This window comes from Euleptes europaea, chromosome 4 (assembly GCF_029931775.1).
Source record: "Euleptes europaea isolate rEulEur1 chromosome 4, rEulEur1.hap1, whole genome shotgun sequence".
NCBI lineage: Eukaryota > Metazoa > Chordata > Lepidosauria > Squamata > Sphaerodactylidae > Euleptes > Euleptes europaea.
This window is the reverse complement of record NC_079315.1, coordinates 38,057,468-38,076,007: the sequence shown is the minus strand read 5'-3', so window position 1 is coordinate 38,076,007 and position 18,540 is coordinate 38,057,468. Positions and strand designations below refer to the sequence as shown.

The 18,540-nt window shown below is 37.0% G+C and overlaps 1 protein-coding gene across 1 annotated transcript in view; it reads left to right on the top strand.

Moving 5' to 3' along the window:
* CNTLN (centlein) overlaps positions 1–18,540 on the top strand; it is a 286,353-nt gene that overhangs the window by 226,865 nt on the left and 40,948 nt on the right. Inside the window, exons 20-23 of the mRNA XM_056848744.1 lie at positions 5,028–5,125; positions 6,715–6,841; positions 8,237–8,374; positions 10,720–10,905. Coding sequence (XP_056704722.1) covers positions 5,028–5,125; positions 6,715–6,841; positions 8,237–8,374; positions 10,720–10,905 — 549 coding nt within the window. The remainder of the gene's footprint in view (positions 1–5,027; positions 5,126–6,714; positions 6,842–8,236; positions 8,375–10,719; positions 10,906–18,540) is intronic.

Here is an 18,540-nt window from a genome sequence, read left to right as displayed (position 1 = left end):
AGCCCTACATAGAGCGAGGTACAGTAGTTTAGAAAAGTTGGTGAATGTAGCAAGACATGCATGTCCCTATTTAAACAAAGGCTTAGTAATTTTTACTTACTGGGAAACCATGGTTGTTTAAAATTATACTTGCAGTACTTCAGGTTTATTGTTAATGTTCAACATGCTTTTGTGTGTGTGTGTGTGTGTGTGTGTGTTGTCAGAGATTGTCCATTATTAGAGTTACTCCTCCAATTCATTTTTTGTGTGTTTAAAACTAGTAAGGACAAAGTTTCTGCTTCTGTCTCGTCAAACAAAAAATATAGGTTTATTAGATGTTGAGTCAGCATGCATATCCTGTTCCTAACTATTAGAAGACCAATATCTGGGATGACACATGATAAACATTTTTGTAGGTCAAAGTTAACCTGAATCTTGAATTCTACAATTGTATCCTTAATTTCAAGACTGTTGTCCAATGCTAACTATTCCAATGGGTATCTGTCTTAATTAAGCAGATTTCAGTGGAACCATAGAATCATGGTTGGAAGTGACCACCAGGATCATCTAGTCCAACCCCCTGCACAATGCAGGAAATTCATAACTACCGTTCCCCCCACACCCTCAGTGACCCCTACTCTATGCTCAGAAGATGGCCAAGATGCCCTCCCTCTCGTGATCTGCCTAAGGTCATAGAATCAGCATTGCTGACGGATGGCCGTCTAGCCTCTGCTTCAAAACCTCCAGGGAAGGAGCACTTACCACCTCCCAGGGAAGCCTGTTCCACTGAGGAACCGCTCAAACTGTTAGAAAATTCTTCCTAATGTCTAGATGATTTAATTTCAACCCGTTGGTTCTGGTCCAACCTTCTGGGGCAACAGAAAACAACTCGGCACGATCCTCCATATGACAGCCCTTCAAGTACTTGAAGATGGTTAACATATCCCCTCTCAATCTTTTCCTTCAACCTTTTCTCATAGGTCTTGGTCTCCAAAGCCCTCACCACCTTCGTTGCCTTCCTCTGGACACGTTCCAGCTAGTCTACATTCTTCTTAAATTGGGGTACCCCAAACTGAACACAATACTCTAGGTGAGGTCTAACCTGAGCAGAGTAAAGCGATACCATCACTTCGTATTATCTGGACATTATACTTTGATACAGCCCAAGATCGCATTTGCCTTTTTAGCTACCACATCACACTGCTGATTCATGTTCAGTGTGTGGTCTACTAAGACTCCAAGATCCTTTTTGCACACACTACTGCTAAGACACGTCTCCCCCATCCTATAATTATGCATTTGATTTTTCCTACCTAAATGCAGAATTTTACATTTATCTCTGTTGAACTGCATTTTATTTGTTTTAGCCCAATTCTCCAGCCTGTCAGGATCAGTTTGTATCCTGGCTCTGTCTTCTACTGTATTTGCTACCCCTCGCAATTTAGTATCATCTGCAAATTTAATAAGCATCCCCTCTATTCCTTCATCCAAATCATTTATAAAGATGTTGAATATCATAGGGCCCAGGACAGATCTCGGGGGCGCTCCACTAGTCACTCCTCTCCAAGTGGATGAGGAACCATTAACAAGCACTCTTTGGGTGCAATCTGTCAACCAGGTACAGATCCACCTAACCATAATAGGATCTAAATCACATTTTCCCAATTTGTCAACAAGAATATTATGGGGAACCTTATCAAAACCCTTACTGAAATCAAGATAAACTATGTCTACTGCATTCCCCTGATCCAGCAAGGTAGCAACTTTCGCAAAAAAGGAGATAAGATTAGTCTGACATGACTTGTTCTTGAGAAACCTGTGCTGGCTCTTAGTAATCAAATCCATTCTTTCTAAATGCTGACTGATTGATGATTTGTTCAAAAACTTTTCCCGGTATAGATGTCAAGCTGATGAGTTGGTAGTTACCCGGGTCCTCCTTTTTCCCCTTCTTGAAGATGGGGACAACATTTGCCCGACTCCAGTCTTCTGGTACCTCACCTGTTCTCCAAGAATTCTCAAAAATAATGGACAGGGGCTCAGAAATTACATCTGCAAGTTCTTTAAGTACCCTTGGATGCAGTTCATCTGGCCCTGAGGACTTCCTTTCATTTAAAGAAACTAGGTGTTTGTGTACTACCCCAATGCCAATCCTAGGCTGCAACTCCCTTCCCTCATTATGTGTTCTGATTATGCCATGTTGAGCACCATTTCTCTCGCAAGAAAAGACTGAGGAAAAGTAGGAATTGAGCAGTTCTGCCCTCTCTTCATCTCCTGTTACAATTTCACTTTCTGGTCTCCACAGTGGGCTTATCTTGTCCTTGTTCTTATTCTTACTCTGTACATAGGAAAAGAACCCTTTTTTGTTGTGTTTAGCATCTCTCGCTAGCCTAAGCTCATACTGAGCTTTAGCTTTCCTAACGTTCTCCCTACACGCACTAATTATTTGTTTATATTCCTCTTTGGTTATCAGGGCTTTCTTCCACTTCCTAAATGAGTCTTTTTTATTTCTCAACTCTTTAAAAAGCCATTAATGGAGCCACCCTAAACAGCTTTTTAAAGATTTGCAAAATCTAAAGATTTGAGAACCCTAATTAAGCAGTTCAGTCCTCTTCCATAGTCAATGTTTATTTCTAATATAGGCCATTGCTTAACTGTATTATAATCTTACTTTGCAAACTGACATAAGGGATTCATCTGAGAGTTTATTTTCCATGCTTTCTCCAAGCAGTGCAGCAAAAACACTATAGCAAAAAAACTTTTAATGTCAAAATGTACATAACCCTGTTGTCCTGTTTTAATACACATTTGAGTGTGCTTTATTTTGTCAAACAACTTTGCTATCAGAAATTAAAAACTCGGTAAATACTTGATGACACAACTAAACCAAACACATCAGGTTACATGGAGACCTGTTGTGAAACCTACATTGTGTACATATCTCAATTTTGCCTGCAAGATCTAGATAAATAAACCAAAACTGTACCATATGCACATGTATTTTTCCCCTTTTCAAATTCCAAAGTCTAGCCACACAAGAAGTGGTTTCTGAGAAACCAGGCTTCCTGCTTTTTCACACTTCTACACAGTCACTGCTGGAAGAGATTTGCTTCACAGCACCATCCTGTATGTTGTTTTCCACAGGAAGTGGGGACTTTTTCCCTTGGACATAAGCACTTTTACTGTTGTTTTAACAAGCACTGCTGTGTAACTCTTTTTGCAGAGGCTCACTTTAAATACAAGCGTCCCACTTTTATTTGCGGTATGTAAACTCTTAAAAGGGGTTATCACACTTCTCTATTAATGAGTGTCAAGAATCACTAGTAAGCATAAAAAACTTTGGTTGTTGTTCTACAGCTATTATCATTTTAACCAGTTGAAAGTTTAACCAGTGGTTTCAGGCTCGGGTGAGAGATCCAGTGCAGACATGTTGGTATCTGTGGCATGTTTTGACCACTTGAAAACATTTCCCTTTACACACACATATGTATGTATAATATGTGCTGAAAAGATCTTTCTTACCAGCGAAAACTCCTGTTGAAGTGCACTGTAACACAGAAATATTAACTTGCATTCTTTTTGTATCTCGGGAGTATAAACTATACATAATTCTTTATCCCTTATATTATAGTTGTATTTAGAACTTCATAAGCCTGAATTTTAAAAACAAGAACAACAAAGAACAGTTTGAGGTTAAACTTTCTGGCGATTTTACCAAATTGCATTTGCATTCTTCATGAACCTGCTTTTAATTTTTCTTTCATTATATGAATGTTAAATCAAGATCATTATCGCTCTTGCCATGAACATTTTAAAGAGAATGTAAAAATTTCAAGGCACCATGGGTATTCAGCATTATTGAATTTTAATTAGAGGAATAGCCAACATTTTATTTTAAGGCTGTAGGTGAAGGGGATGCTGCAGTGCAGGGGAGTTTGTACAGGATTTTAGAAACAGTAGTTTACACCTAACTCTTCACATCAGAATCCTTACTTCCTTTGAGAGAAACAATACTATGTACAAGACTCCCATTAATGTTAATGGGAGTTACAAGCTTGCAACGAGCAGGGAAACATTCCAGAAGTATTTTCAGTTTACTGCCTGTTTCTTCGCTCATATTTACATGTAATGGGTATATTCCCAAAGCCAAAACAATGGCTGAACCTTCAAAAAGAAATGTATGCCTATGGTGAGTGCATTTTTTGCCATGCATTTATTTATTTGTTTATTTATTTATTTCCTTGGTGCTGTACAATGCTGCTTGCCAATACATTTTGTATCACTGATTTTAAATGCTGAGATGTACTATGAATGTTTTAGATTACTATTAAAATTTTGGAACTGATTCTGTTTCCGCAGAAATAGCTTTAAATACTTAATACTCAGTTTGAGGTCAGATATCCCATCTGTGTAGAATGAGATACTTTTCCCCCATGCAAGAATATGTAAATTTTAGATGCATTTTTGGTGGATATACTAAAAGGATATCTCAGGACATGATGCAACATTGAAGGAATAAGTGATACAAATGGTGTTGAATGTCTATGTAGCCCTTTGAGGAGCAAGATGGGACAGCTGTTCAGCAACTTTCATGGGCAACTCCTGCTCTGTTACCTACTTGCTTCTCTTGAGTCTGTTGCAAATGTTAAAGATCAGAAGGAATGTGTCCTTTATTACCCATCCCCATCCTATGAGGAAGCACCATGGATAGATACTTTCTGTAGATACGCTGTAGAGGAGTTAAACCACAGTGGATTTTTTCTGCCAAGTAAAACACAATATATTTATTGCTGGCCCTGAAAAATACCTATTTAATTGTGGTTCCAAATATTAGCAAATATGTTTTAAAGGGCAAATTTTCTGAATGCTAAAACAATTGAAATACTTGTTTTACTATGATGTTCTCTAATGATTGTTTAGCAGTGATCAAAATAGACTAAACCATTAAAACAGTAAACCTTCTCTTTGAAACAAGACCATCATTGGTTATACTTTGTACAATTCTAAATCCCACACTATTGAAGCTTTAATAAATATTTTATTCAATCTAGAATGCAAATAATGAAATCACTAAACAGTCATCAGCCATTAAATCTTTGAAACATGAAGTCCAAGGTAAAGAAGAACAGATGCTGGAGCTGCAGGAAAAGTAGGTTCACTCTGTCTATCTGTTGTGTATGGTTCCCCCCAGTGGCCAAAATGAAATTATTCCAACAGCATTGCAGCTCGAGTATGGACATTTTTTGGTAATGCACTTTTTCTATTTCTCTATTTATTTTTAAGACACATTTCAAACTGTATGGCATTTAGCAATGGAACAGTACAAACTAATGACATGGTTTTGTAAACTATATACAATTTCTGCATGGCAATAAGAGTATTAAAACTCATATTCCAGATCCCAGAGTGAACTGGGTTATCCTTGATGCAGATTTAAATGAATGCTTCAATGTAGCTGAAAGCAGTCCTTCAAATATAGTTATCCTTTGCCTCAGGGCTGAAAAATATGTCAAGGTTTAGATGCTTAAAGTGGATTAAATAGCCCACTTTACAATTGAAAAAAGTATAGAAGAGCAATTGGGCTTATTTGTATCTGTGTTCACTTTAACTTCATGTCTTATTTGACATGAGTAATACTATGTTTCAATTCTATATTTCTAAAGTGCCTACTGTAGTTTAAAACTAAAAAAAAACTGACAAGTAAGTAAATCCAATACCTACTAATGTGTAATTTTAAGAAATAAAAATTATTTTGTTGATGTGGGTTCTCCATCTTCTATACAGTGGTATTCTTTTTAAAAAAGCTTTAATAAGATGCATATTTTTTATTGGTTAATGCCTTAAGGTATATCTAAAGAGTCTAGCACTCTGTTCTGTGGATTTAATATGGGCTCTGTCCTACCATTATTTTATGTGGTAAATATAGAATGCGTTTTGCTTGTAATCTCAATTGCCTCCAGTACTCTGATGTATCCATTCAGATGTAAATCCCTTCCGTCCATTTTGCCATGCTGTGGTTTTCTCACTTATTTTATAAGCTGCTGACATATCAGCAACAATGAATTTCATGTAATAATGGTACTGACTTGCTTTATTTGGATGAAGTACAGCAGCTGTGTGAAAATAGTTACAGGTAGTAGGGCAATAAGCATACATTTTCCTTCCACATGTCACACAGTGAGCGGCATGTTTCTTTAAAAGATTTTGCTCTGTGAGTGGAAGCATTATCTTCTGTAAAATCACAGTATCGGTTTTCTGCTAATATTACCCTCAGATACATTTTTCCTTTAGAAATTTTTGTTTTGAATTTTTATTGTTATAATACTTTCTGTGTACTAAAGAGAGATACATAGCCTTACAAGCAGTTCAAACTTTGAAATTGATAATTTTGTTAATTTTCTTTTTTCCCTTCTGTACTTTTGGTGTCAGTATTCTCTAAAATAATTTTGTATTCTGCTTCCACTTTATCCATTATAATCCTTTCATCTTGCTATGATTTGCTCTGTTGGGGCTAGTTAAAAAATTCCACATTTTAAGATTTAGAAATCCAGAGTTTTAATGCTGTCTCCTATGCTTTTATATATGTAAAATGTGTGAAGTAAATTTTTTTTCATCGCTTGTGGGCTGGCAAATGTACAAAGCTTAGCAATAATTGCAATCCTGCAGTTTAATTATTCAGAATAAGTACATGCTAGGTATGTTTCATAATTTGGGGGATATTGCATTTCTTCTCTGAAGGATTTCTAGAATGGAGAGAGACTTAAGTATGAAAAGGCATTTAATAGAAGACTGGAGAATGCGGATGAAAGCTAATCAGGAAAAGGAGAAAGCCTTTAAAGAAACATTGCAAACTCTTGAAGAAAAGGTATTCATTTTATTAATTTTAAACATCCTGAACTGAGATTGCTATACAAGTCTACCCATAAAGTCAGCCTAATGAAACCATTCTACAGTTGTGAACATCTCACCCATTAAAAAAAAAAATCTGTTGCATTTATATATCCATTGAGGAATGCTATTGTATTGTATTGATTAATTGTAGTGGTTATTTATGTTATCAAATTAGTTAAAATGTGCTACCTAAATGCTTGTTGTCTTAATGTGGTCCAGAATGAAGTTAAAATTGCATGCACGTAACTTCTTAAAAGAAACAGAGATTAAATAAGATTCTACATGATATGCAAAATATACTTGCTGTCTGTCTAATGCTAGATAATAGTAAGAAGAAAGTTTACCTGTAATAAAAGCTATGTTTCATCCTTTCAACTGGTATATATTTAATAATTTCACTTTACATGATTCTGCGAGTTATTTTCCCCATCAATGTTTAATGCATTTTACAGTTGCTTAAAAGGATTAGAAGTGAAATGGCACCTTTTTCTGCTTCTGTCTGTGGAGTGTTTGCTTGCCCCCTTTCCCCCGGCAAACAGGACACATGTGTAGGAATCCCTGAGGCTGCACTCTCGACAACCCCCAAATAGAAATAGTTTTCCAGGCAAGCACTACTTTGATTTTCTTTAAAAGCAGGTGCTGGCTGCATGGCTCAGAAAGGTAGCCTGTGCTGGCAGTCATTAAGCAGTTGTCAGTTCCGGAGAGAACTACTCTCTTGACCTTCATGTCAGAGATAAGATGTCATTAAGAAATCATCAGCCCAAGTGAGAGAAAGGGTGGAGTAGGGATCGCAGGCAAAATGAAGGTGGATAAAAATAAATATCTGGTTCATTTTGTTTTGTTTTTGTCGTCTTGCTGAAAACATATTAGAGATCTGTACTCTCCAGTGATCTTTTGCATTAACAGTGTCTTTCATTTTCAGGTTGTACAGCAGAATAGGCAAAATCTGTCAATTTAATCCTTGCATAAAAGTTAAATATATATTTTCTTGCTTGATTGAAATTGCAATCCAAGTATATATTTAGCTGTGGATCGTATGGTTAACGACTGCTCCCTTCTGAACCCTGAAGTGACTAATTCTCTATGCAACTGAATGTTCTACATAGCAATGTCTGGCTGCATGTGAGGTGCCAGGAATTTAAAAATAACTACAAGATGCAGTCCTGTGGTTAGTTATATGAATATCATTTATATTGATTTCAGCAGGATGCAATCCATACATGAACAAGGTGCAAGACAGCAGCCTACATTTTCACCCCAAGAAATGAGTAAAATTAAATGTAGTTATTTTGACTTAAGGTTTAGGTTTTCTATCTAAACGATGCAAACACCTTCAATAATAACAGCTATTCTCTGGGTGTTACTCCAGGTAAAGACATTGACTGAAGAATGTTCAAACAAAAAAGCATCAATTGATTCATTAAAGCAAAGGCTTAACACCACTACAAAAGGAAAGACACAGTACGAGCAGCTGTATCGCAAAGCTACAGAGGAGGTGGAGAAAAAGGTACATGATTACAGATTTACTCATAGAATATTTTTTCCCTCTTGTAACCATTTCTCTTCTTCTCCTACCCTTTTAATGTAAGCTGTTTATTACAAATAAATATCTTTGTGGTCAGCAACTTAAAATGTTCACAATGCCCATAGCATTATCTCTGTAAGTGACTTTTATGCTTTGAAACTTGAAGACATGTTGGAATACATCACAGAGTGCCACAATGGGTTATCCTGTAAATGTCATGTCAAGATACATCACTGAATGAAGTTGGCACAATGCCAGGGGAGTGGTATGTGGGACAGAAACATTATAGATTGCTCCTCTTTCTGGTTTGGAAGGGCAGGAAGGAAGATGAGATGGGGTGTGGGCATTCCCCTCTACTGCTTGGTTCATAAAAGTTTGAGTAAGTTCAGAGCTTACCTTTTCCTTGTTTTAGGTTTTAGAAACACTAACATTAAACTATATAAGAGCTCTTCAGGGCTATCTTGGCACTGCCTTAGTTTCCCATACAATATAGAACATTTGAGAAACAAGGGATTATACATAACCATTTGCCTGCAGAAGATGCTCTTGGGCATAGATTTTCCCTTTTGACATCTAGAAAGGTGATGGTTGGAGTTGCAGGATCAATGCGGATGAAAAGCTCTGTAGGTGGAAGGCCTTCAGTGACAAGGGAAACAGGCAAACTCATCTTTCCTCCTTTGTCTGCCAGCGGAGTTCCAGGGAGAGGGGGGAGATTCTCCATCTGCACTGCAGCCCGCAACCCATGAGGGTTTTCTTCTAATTTTTTGTCTTCATGGGTACTGCGCTTCTGGACATCTTCAGAGCCTTTTAGGTAAAAGGGATCATGGAGAATGTCTAAGCACATAAGGCTAGTGCTTGCCTAAATAGTTTACTTATTTATTTAATTCATTTCTACCCCGCCTTTCCCCCCAATGAGGACCCAAAGTTGCTTGCATCATTCTCCTCGCCTCCATTTTATCCCTGTGAGTTAGGATCGGCTAAGAGCATGTGAGTGGCCCCAGGTCACCCAGCAAGCTTCCATGGCACAAGTGGGGATACGAACCTGCATCTCCCAAATACTAGTCTGACACTCCTAACCACTACATCATACTGGCTTTCTGGCTTTAAGAAACAAAGGCCCTAAAAGGAAGGTACTTCACAACTGTTTAATATCCTGCTTAAGCCTTACACTAAGCATAATGGTCATCCCTTAGATTTTTTTGGGGGGGGATTGTTGTTTTGGTTAAACAAGCTTCAGGAGGTTATATATTAAAGAGGAGAAATGGTGGGCATTGCATGTTTAACAATTTAGTCCCCAGACATTTTTCTTCGCAAAATTGACACTCCCACCCATTCAACTATATCACCCAGCTTTTCTCGCCATGAGGGAAATGGAATGGATTACGAATTCTTCCCCTGCCATTCCTCTTTTCAGGCATGCAGTTTCTTGAAACTGTTGTTTGGGTTTTAAGAATACTTCTGGGAAATTAAATGTGCTTGTATGTCATATCTAGTTTGTGCCTATACCATTTCCTTTTTGGGGTATAGGGTGGGTGTGAACTAACAGGTTTTGAGATCCTTGACTCCCCAGAGCTGTTGCTTCCCTCATATCAACTTATTTATTTTAGGCTACATTTTAAATTTAAATGTGTGTCCAATGCTACTTGTTGTACATTTTACTCCCCAGACATTTTTCTTCTCAAAATTGACACTCCCACCCATTCAACTATATCACCCAGCTTTTCTCCCCATGAGGGAAATGGAATGGATTAAGAATTCTTAATGTGTGTCCAATGCTACTTGTTGTACATGAAAAATGAGTAAAAGCAATATTCTAACTCCCTGGCCCGAAGCCGTAGGATACAGTTTTCATAGGATATCCTACCTCCTGTATTCAGAAAGAAGAAGTAAAATGTCCTTCCCTGTGGGGGAGGGCTGTGGCTCAGTGGAAGAGCCTCTGCTTTGCACACAAAAGGTCCCTGGTTCAATCCCTGGCATCTCCAGTTTAAAAGGACCAGACAGGAGGTGATGTGAGACACCTCTGCCTGAGACCCAGGAGGTCCACAGCCAGTCTGAGTAAATTATACTGTCCTGGATGGACCAATGGTCTGGTTCAGTGTAAGGCAGCTTTACGTGTGTTCTCATGTGGTGATAAAAAGTGGAGAGAAAATCCCACACACTCCAGGTTGTAATCCAAACCTTGCCTCTGTATCACACAATGCGAGAGTAGACTTGCTATGAATCGGCAAAATTATGGGAGTGTCTTCCAACTGGTAGTCATGATTGCATTATTTGTTTGTCCAAAGCTGTTGTGGTGTTTAATAAAGGTTCCATGTGTCTTGTTTAAGGAGCTTAAAGTCACCAATCTAGAAGGCAAAATGGCTGAGGCTGAATGTGCCATGGCTGAACTTGAAACAACTGCCTCCCAGCAGCTCCATGGTTTGGCAAGGCAAAGTGGGCAGGCACTTGAAGTGGTGCAGAAAAAGTTGATGATGGCAAATGAAAAAGTAGAAGAGTTTGTCACTTTTGTGAAGGTTGGCTTTTTAATTATTTTTTATTTATTCATTATTTCCAAGTAGTTGTATGGATTCCAGTCTTACGATCCACTTCAAGCATGCAAACAATTGTGTTTGATGCTTAAGATTCTCCCTTTCCTTGCTTTCGGTGGCATCATCATGACACCAAATCTGGCTTCACAGCATTGTACAATAAACTTCACGTGCTATAATTTACATGTTGTTAATAAGCCAGGGTATAGTGAGGATCTCCAGTGGATGCGTTCTTAATTGGCAAAATTATATCTCTCTATATATACATGTGGTATTTATTTAATAGATATGGTTTAATGAACATGAAAATGTTTTGAAGAATAATAAAAAATAATTTATTATATGACTGTTGCCAGTGCCGGGGGTAGTGGAACATCATATATATCATCCAGAAAAGGGAAAGGGCTCACCTGTAGATGTTAGGCGCCCACTGTCGACATTAACCCTCGGGAGGGCACAGCGGGTTACTTCAGCCAATTGGTATAAGGTGTATGAGAGACTATGGAATGGCCTGGCACCCAATTTGGGTCAATGGTGGCCTTTCTGGGCCTTCAGGCCTCTCCCTCTTTCTCTGCTTTTTACATAATCATGAAACTGTATCCTAAGTTGGGAGGTGTATCTATACACATGGGTATGGAAAAGGACACCGAACTCCATAGGCAGAAATCTTTACAAGTACGTGGAGAAGAATGGAATCAAATCACAGAGGCAGCCATAGCTAGACTGGGAGAGGTGCAGGTAGAGAGAGGTCATGGTAAAATAAATATCATAGGACTTGCTTTTATTTTCTTTGTCCTATTACAAATTTTGAAAAGACTAGTTTGTTTTTTGTGTCACCAACAGCTCTAATTTTGGTAGCACTTTCCAAATAAATGCCATCTCTAGAATATCATAGCTATATTTGCCCCCTCGGCTGATATAAGGTCACTGCCTAGTTGTCAAGAGCAAAAGTGACTGAAAAAGAAATTGCCAGCAGGAGTGAAATTAATAAAGCCTGAATGAAAGTAACATGTTTGCTGACAACCTAACAAGCTAATGTCTACTTTGGGCAGTCTGTAATGAACACACAGTCAAGCGCACAGTTCTTAAAAACAGCTGTGTATAGTGAAAGAAAAGGAAGCATATTACCATTCATAGTGTGACACTGCATCTTCTGAAGAGCTTAGGGCAAACTACTGAGCAGTCAAGATCACTTAAACATTTATTTCAATGGCACTTAAACATACATTGCTGTGTGCTGGACAGTTGCACAACATAAGAAACTAACTAAGAGTACAATGCATATGTGAAAGGACTTTTTCCTTTAGTGGGCCATTTGTCAAAATCTCCACAATTATTATGCCTTTCAAAACACTGGTTTTGAAAGACAAGGTTCTCATAATAGGAGTTTCCCCACTTCAAAATAAACACATACACACTGGCTATAAGTACCTGTTTGCATGTCATACGCATGGAGCCACCAGCTTAAAGTATATTCTCCACATTGCTGCAGTATTTTCAATCACATGGAAAGCTTCCAAGCCAAGTGCAAAGTAAAGTGCAATATAGTATGGAAGTTCTCCAAACACTCCAGAAGGATCATATGATGAACCCGCTGATCATATTGTCAAGCTTGATCAGTGTGGTAAGATCAACTGTAAGTAAAAGAAAAATAATTACTGCATGAACCAAACAAATGCCAAGGCATTTATTTTACAAGTAGCTAGGACCAATTAAGTACTAGAGAAGTACTACGTAAAACTAGTGATTTCAGTTTTGCAAGGCAATGTTTGAAAAAATAAACTCTGAAGTATAATACTCTTAAATATAATACAAAAAATAAACTCTTAGTATAATACATTTGTACTGATTGCACTCTAAAATTAGTTGTACTTTTTTGCCACTGCACATTTGGCAGCATTCAGCATGGCAGCTGGCACATACTCAGAATATACTAGGTGGCTAGGCTTACATATGCTCAAAGAATGTCCCAGGGAATTAAGGATTATGCATAATTTAAATTCATGTACATTTTAAGTGTATATGGTCATGATCATGTTGGCAAAGGCTCTGAACTTACTGGATCAAAATAGTTTTTAGGTGGCTGTATAATCACTCAAAGTATTTGTGATCCAATTTAGAACCCTTGATGATTACAAACATACTAGACTTTGGAAGTTAGACAAACAAAATGGGCAAAGCTGAAGTATCAAAACAAGAAGCCATGTAGTTATTACATGTGTAGTGCAATCTTAAGAACGCTTTCCTGGAATAAGCCCCATTGAGTAAACTTCAATAGGATTCTGAGAAGACCTGCTTAGGATGGCTCTCTTTGGCCATTTACGCACTGGAGGTTTTGCCTTGGGATTTGCCTCTTTCTAGATGCACATTTTCCCCATCAGAGTTCTCAAAACTCTGCATGGGAGCTTATTGTTGAGTTTTGGGAATTTGGATGGGGAAAGTGTGCATCTAGAGAGTGGCAAACCTAAGCCAAAACCTCCCATGTGTAAATGGCCATAGACACATACACACAATTGGATCAAGAGAACTGAGGAAAGCTCCCCCCTTGTTAAAAAAAAATCTGGTCAGTGAGTTGGGCAACTGGAAGAGAGGAGGACATCTATGGAAAAGCAGTGTGATAATGTATAGGTACAAAACACTATAATACAGTTTAGTACTCTAATTGCTCAATTAAAAGCAAATTTCTTTTCAGGAGTAGTGCTCACACTTTCTTATTGCAATTTGTTCACGCATCACTTCTTGAAACTAATAGTAAAAATAAGAGAAGATAATGATGTGTCTTCAAAGGCAGCAGAACTACTATGACAGATTCATTGTAAGAAGCCAACATATTTCTGGCAACTATGAAGAATGTCTTTTTCAACATATGAAGTTTGTTTTTTACATATAAAGTTTGTAACCATATCCTTTTTAAGAAAGATTTTCATATTATCATTCCATGGTACAAATATATCGTAATCTTATTTAAAATGTACATGATTACAAACATCATAGTTTACATTTTTCAATACATATTTCATAGAATAATGTTGGTGAAAATGGTTGGTCTGTTGTATATGGTAGATAGACTGCATGAAAATAAAGATACAGCCCAAAAGTCAAATATTGATGATGAACAGAGCAGCCATTATTGACTTATTCAGTTGCTAAATATTTATGCAAGGTCCTCTGACACTTCCCCTCCCCCAATGTTGTACTGAAAAATAACAGCTGAAAATCTTCCTCATGTTTCATTGGCATTATGTACTACATAAAGTTAAATTGCTATTTGCACATTTTGGACTAAAGCCACATGTAAGGAAATTGCATTAGCACTTCCGGGTCGGATGACCCCCCCCCCCCCGCTACAAGCACGGAGTCGCGCTCCTGCTGCCTCGCTGCCGCGGGGCGATCAATCAGCCCCGTGAAATCCGGCAGGCGGCACCCCTCGGAGCAAGAGGGGATGCAGAAACGGGGGCCGGTGGCGGCCCTGTCATTTGAGCGATAGCCGCCAAGAAAACGGCGGCGGTCGCTCTGATGGGGCTCCGCTGAATTGCCGGCGCCATCTTAAAGGAACAGCAGAAGAAAGCGAGGTGGGATCCGATTTTCTTTTATATTTTGGAAAAAAGGCTTTTTTTTTACTTTTAAAAACTTAAACTTGGGGTGTGAGGCAAAATTGCTCTCTAAGGACTTAATTCAGAACCAGCTATAATTCTGTTACGCTCTGTTTTTTTTACTTTTGGCTTTTTGCCAGTTGAGTGACGCATTTTAAAAACCTTTTTAATAAAGCAGGAACTTGGAAGTAAGAGAAAGAAGTTGGAGAATAATCAAGTGACATGGAATGAAACTATTTGAGATGTCATAGTGATTGTTTTCTCTAAACTGATTCTCTCATCTGAAATAATTTTCATATAATGAAATAAAAGAAACCTTTTGCCCCCCCCCCACTCTCCCTTTTTGGATTACAATTGTCAGCTGTTTTGTCTTCAGCTTGTACAGCTTACAAATGGGAGAAAAAGAGAAACATACCAAGGATATTCTTAAGGATACAAAGCTAGTGGTACCACTTCCTCAGAGAAGGCCCTCTGTGACTCAAATTGCAACTAAACAGACAACTTCTCCAGGTGCACAAACATCTGTTACAGCCAAGATGACTCCAAAAGCAAAGCCTGAAGTAACACTGACTGCTGTATTTGAACTTTTAACTAAGACTCATCAAGATGTTACTGAAATGAAGCAGGAGTTATCCCAGAATACAGTTACTACATCCCAAAATTCTGCTGCAATAGCTACTCTGCAAGATACAATCTCATCTCTGACTATTAGGCAAGAAAGGGTTGAAACCAAGTTAAAGAAAAATACACAGGAAATTAAAGAAACTAAGAAGAAGGTGGACACCCTCGAGATGGCAATTGCATCCTCATCTGACAGAGACGAGAAACAACAAGATCAGATGGCGATGATAGAGCTTAAGATAAAGGAATCTTCTCTTCGTATACGTGGACTGAAAGAAAAAGTTGAAAATCGGGATCTATGTGGATATTTGGCAGCTCTTTTGGCAGACTTTCTACAAGAATCTGAAGAAGTTACTACAGGAATGATTGTGACAGCCTACAGAATGAATTCTGCCTATGCAACCAGAAACAAAGTACCTAGGGATTGCCTGCTTCAATTATTTTCAAGGAGTCATCGGGATTTGATACTCAACACTCATTACAAGACACCACTAAAAGTTGAAGATGAACCTTTGAGATTGATGAAGGAAATACCAACAAGATTGCTGAGGAAAAGGAAAGACTTCATGGAGATTGTTCAATGTTTAAGGCTCGATGGAATCCAATATAGATGGGAATATCCTCAAGGCATCTCCTTCACTTTTAAAACAAAAAGGTTTAAGTATACAGAAGTGGATAAGGCCGAGCAATTCTTAAGAAGATATGATGCAGATCTGGTGAAACCTACTAAATCAACTAAGCAAGTTCCAATCAGAGAACCCACGGAAGAAGAAAAGGCATCAGAGGCATCTGGAGGGGGAGACTTGCCAGCAGATTCTCCAGAGGACTCTCCAATTGATGAAGCTAAAGAATGGAGGGAAGGGGGGCAACAAGATATATGGTTGTTTAAGTTGTGTATGGAAAAGTATGGGATCTAACTGATTTTTGATATGTTACAGGTATTATCTTGGAACATCAACAGTTTGAATTCTCCTAACAAAAGGAAGAAAATATTTCACCAGCTACATAAAAGTAATGCTAATATTATTTGTTTACAGGAAACTCATATACTCCCAAAGGACATATTTAGATTGGAACATTCTAGGTTGGGTACACTTTTTACGGCATGTAATAATGGTAGAAAAATTAATGGAATATCTATGTATATACCTATTTCATTAGAACCAAAAGTTGTTTTCCAAGATATGGAAAGAAGAGTTTTGTTAGTTGAAATAACATGTGGCTTTCAGAAGATAATACTTGTGGGAATATATGCGCCTAATATAAATCAAAAAGTTTTTTATGATAAATTAGCAATATTACTAGCTGAATATGCCACAGAAAAAATGATATGGATGGGGGATTTTAATGGTGTGAATGTACCTAAGATAAACAGATCTGGAAAAAAGAAGAAAGCAACTAATGAAGGAAAACTACCAGGGGTTTTTGATGCTCTTACTGATCAATGGAATATGTTTGATGTCTGGAGATTGGCACATGGCAATAAGAAGGGATATACTTTTTTTTCTCAAAGACACCTTACATATTCCAGGATAGATATGTTATGGCTATCGAAGGGTTTAATAGAGAAATCAGAAGATTCAGAGATTTTACCTAGGGTTCTATCTGATCATAATGCGGTTTCAGTTAAAATTCAAATGGGAGATAGAAGATACAAACCCTGGAGAATTAATGATTTCCTCTTTAAAAATATTAAAATAGTTACCAAATTGAAGATGGATATACAGAATTATTTTAAAGAAAATACAGATAAGGGTACCCGGGAAGATATAGTTTGGGATAAAACATTTAAAGATCAGTTAATTTCTTATTTATTGGAAGTAATTTTAGGCCAATTTCATTGTTAAATGCTGATTATAAATTATTTGTAGCAATATTAGCTAATAGATTAAAAAGAGTATTAAAACAAGTAATACATGAAGACCAAGCTGGTTTTTTACCTGGAAGGTTGATGAGTCAGAATGTGAGGGTGGTAATTGATCTTTTAGAATATGCAGAACAAGATACAACACCAATAGCGTTGATATTTTTAGATGCTGAAAAAGCTTTTGACAATGTCAATTGGCCGTTTATGTTTGAGATATTAGATTTCATGGATTTTGGTATGAATTTTAAAACAGCTATAGAAGGAATATATACACAACAAACTGCCAATCTGATTATAAATGGGTCATTATCACCAAATATTGAAATACAAAGGGGAACGAGACAGGGATGTCCTCTTTCCCCTTTATTGTTTATTTTAGTATTAGAACTTTTACTGTATAATTTCAGAACAAATGATGATGTAGTTGGTGTACGAATAGGTAAAAATCATTATAAATGTAAAGCATATGCGGATGATTTAGTTTGTTTTTTGATGGATCCGATTGAACAAATTGACAGATGGAACAAAATTTTGGAGGTTTATGGAAAGCTTTCAGGTTTCAAAATTAATAAAGCTAAAACCAAGATATTAATTAAGAATATGACTCTTTCACAACAACAAATATTAACAAAAAAGACGGGTTTCATTATTGAAAATAAAGTTAAATATTTAGGCATATGGATATCAAATAATAATCTTAATTTATTTCAAGATAACTATGTGAATCAATGGCAACAGATAAAAAAGGATTTGACAAGTTGGGAAAAACTACCATTATCATTGTGGGGAAGAATTTCGGTAATTAAAATGATGATATTACCTAAAATGCTCTTCTTGTTTCAAAACCTCCCAGTAGTTAAGGGTGTACAGATATTTGATGCTTGGAAAAAAGATATTATGAGATTTCTCTGGGGTAAAGAAAGACACAGGATTGCATATAATAATTTAATTGAATTGAAGGATACGGGAGGATTTGATTTACCAGATTTAAAAATGTATTATCAAGCAGCATGTTTCACCTGGATCAAACATTGGATTCTCTTAGAGAACCCAAAACTATTAGAATTAGAAGGATTTAAATTGAGATTTGGGTGGCATGCTTACTTGTGGTACGAAAAGGAGAAAGTAAATAAAGAATTTAATTCTCACATTATTAGGAAAAATTTACTAAAAGTATGGGAGAAATATAAGGATGTTTTTGAAAGTAAAACTCCCGGCTGGATTAATCCTGTAGAAGCATTTTTGAGAAGGGGTATACATTTAAACTTGGATGGTAATAATTATAGAATACAAAGATGGTACATGGGTATTGAAATCAAAAGAAGAACTTCAGATTAAAGACTGGTTTATGTATTATAAATTAAGAGATGTTTTTAATAAAGTTAAGAAGTTGGGTTTTAATCAACCAAATCGAAATTTGAGATTATACTATCAAAGGGCAATAAAGGATTGATAGGGAGGGTATATAAATTACTTATAGAAATAAATTTAGAACAAGAAAGGATTAAACCGGTGATGTTGAAATGGATGAGAGATTTA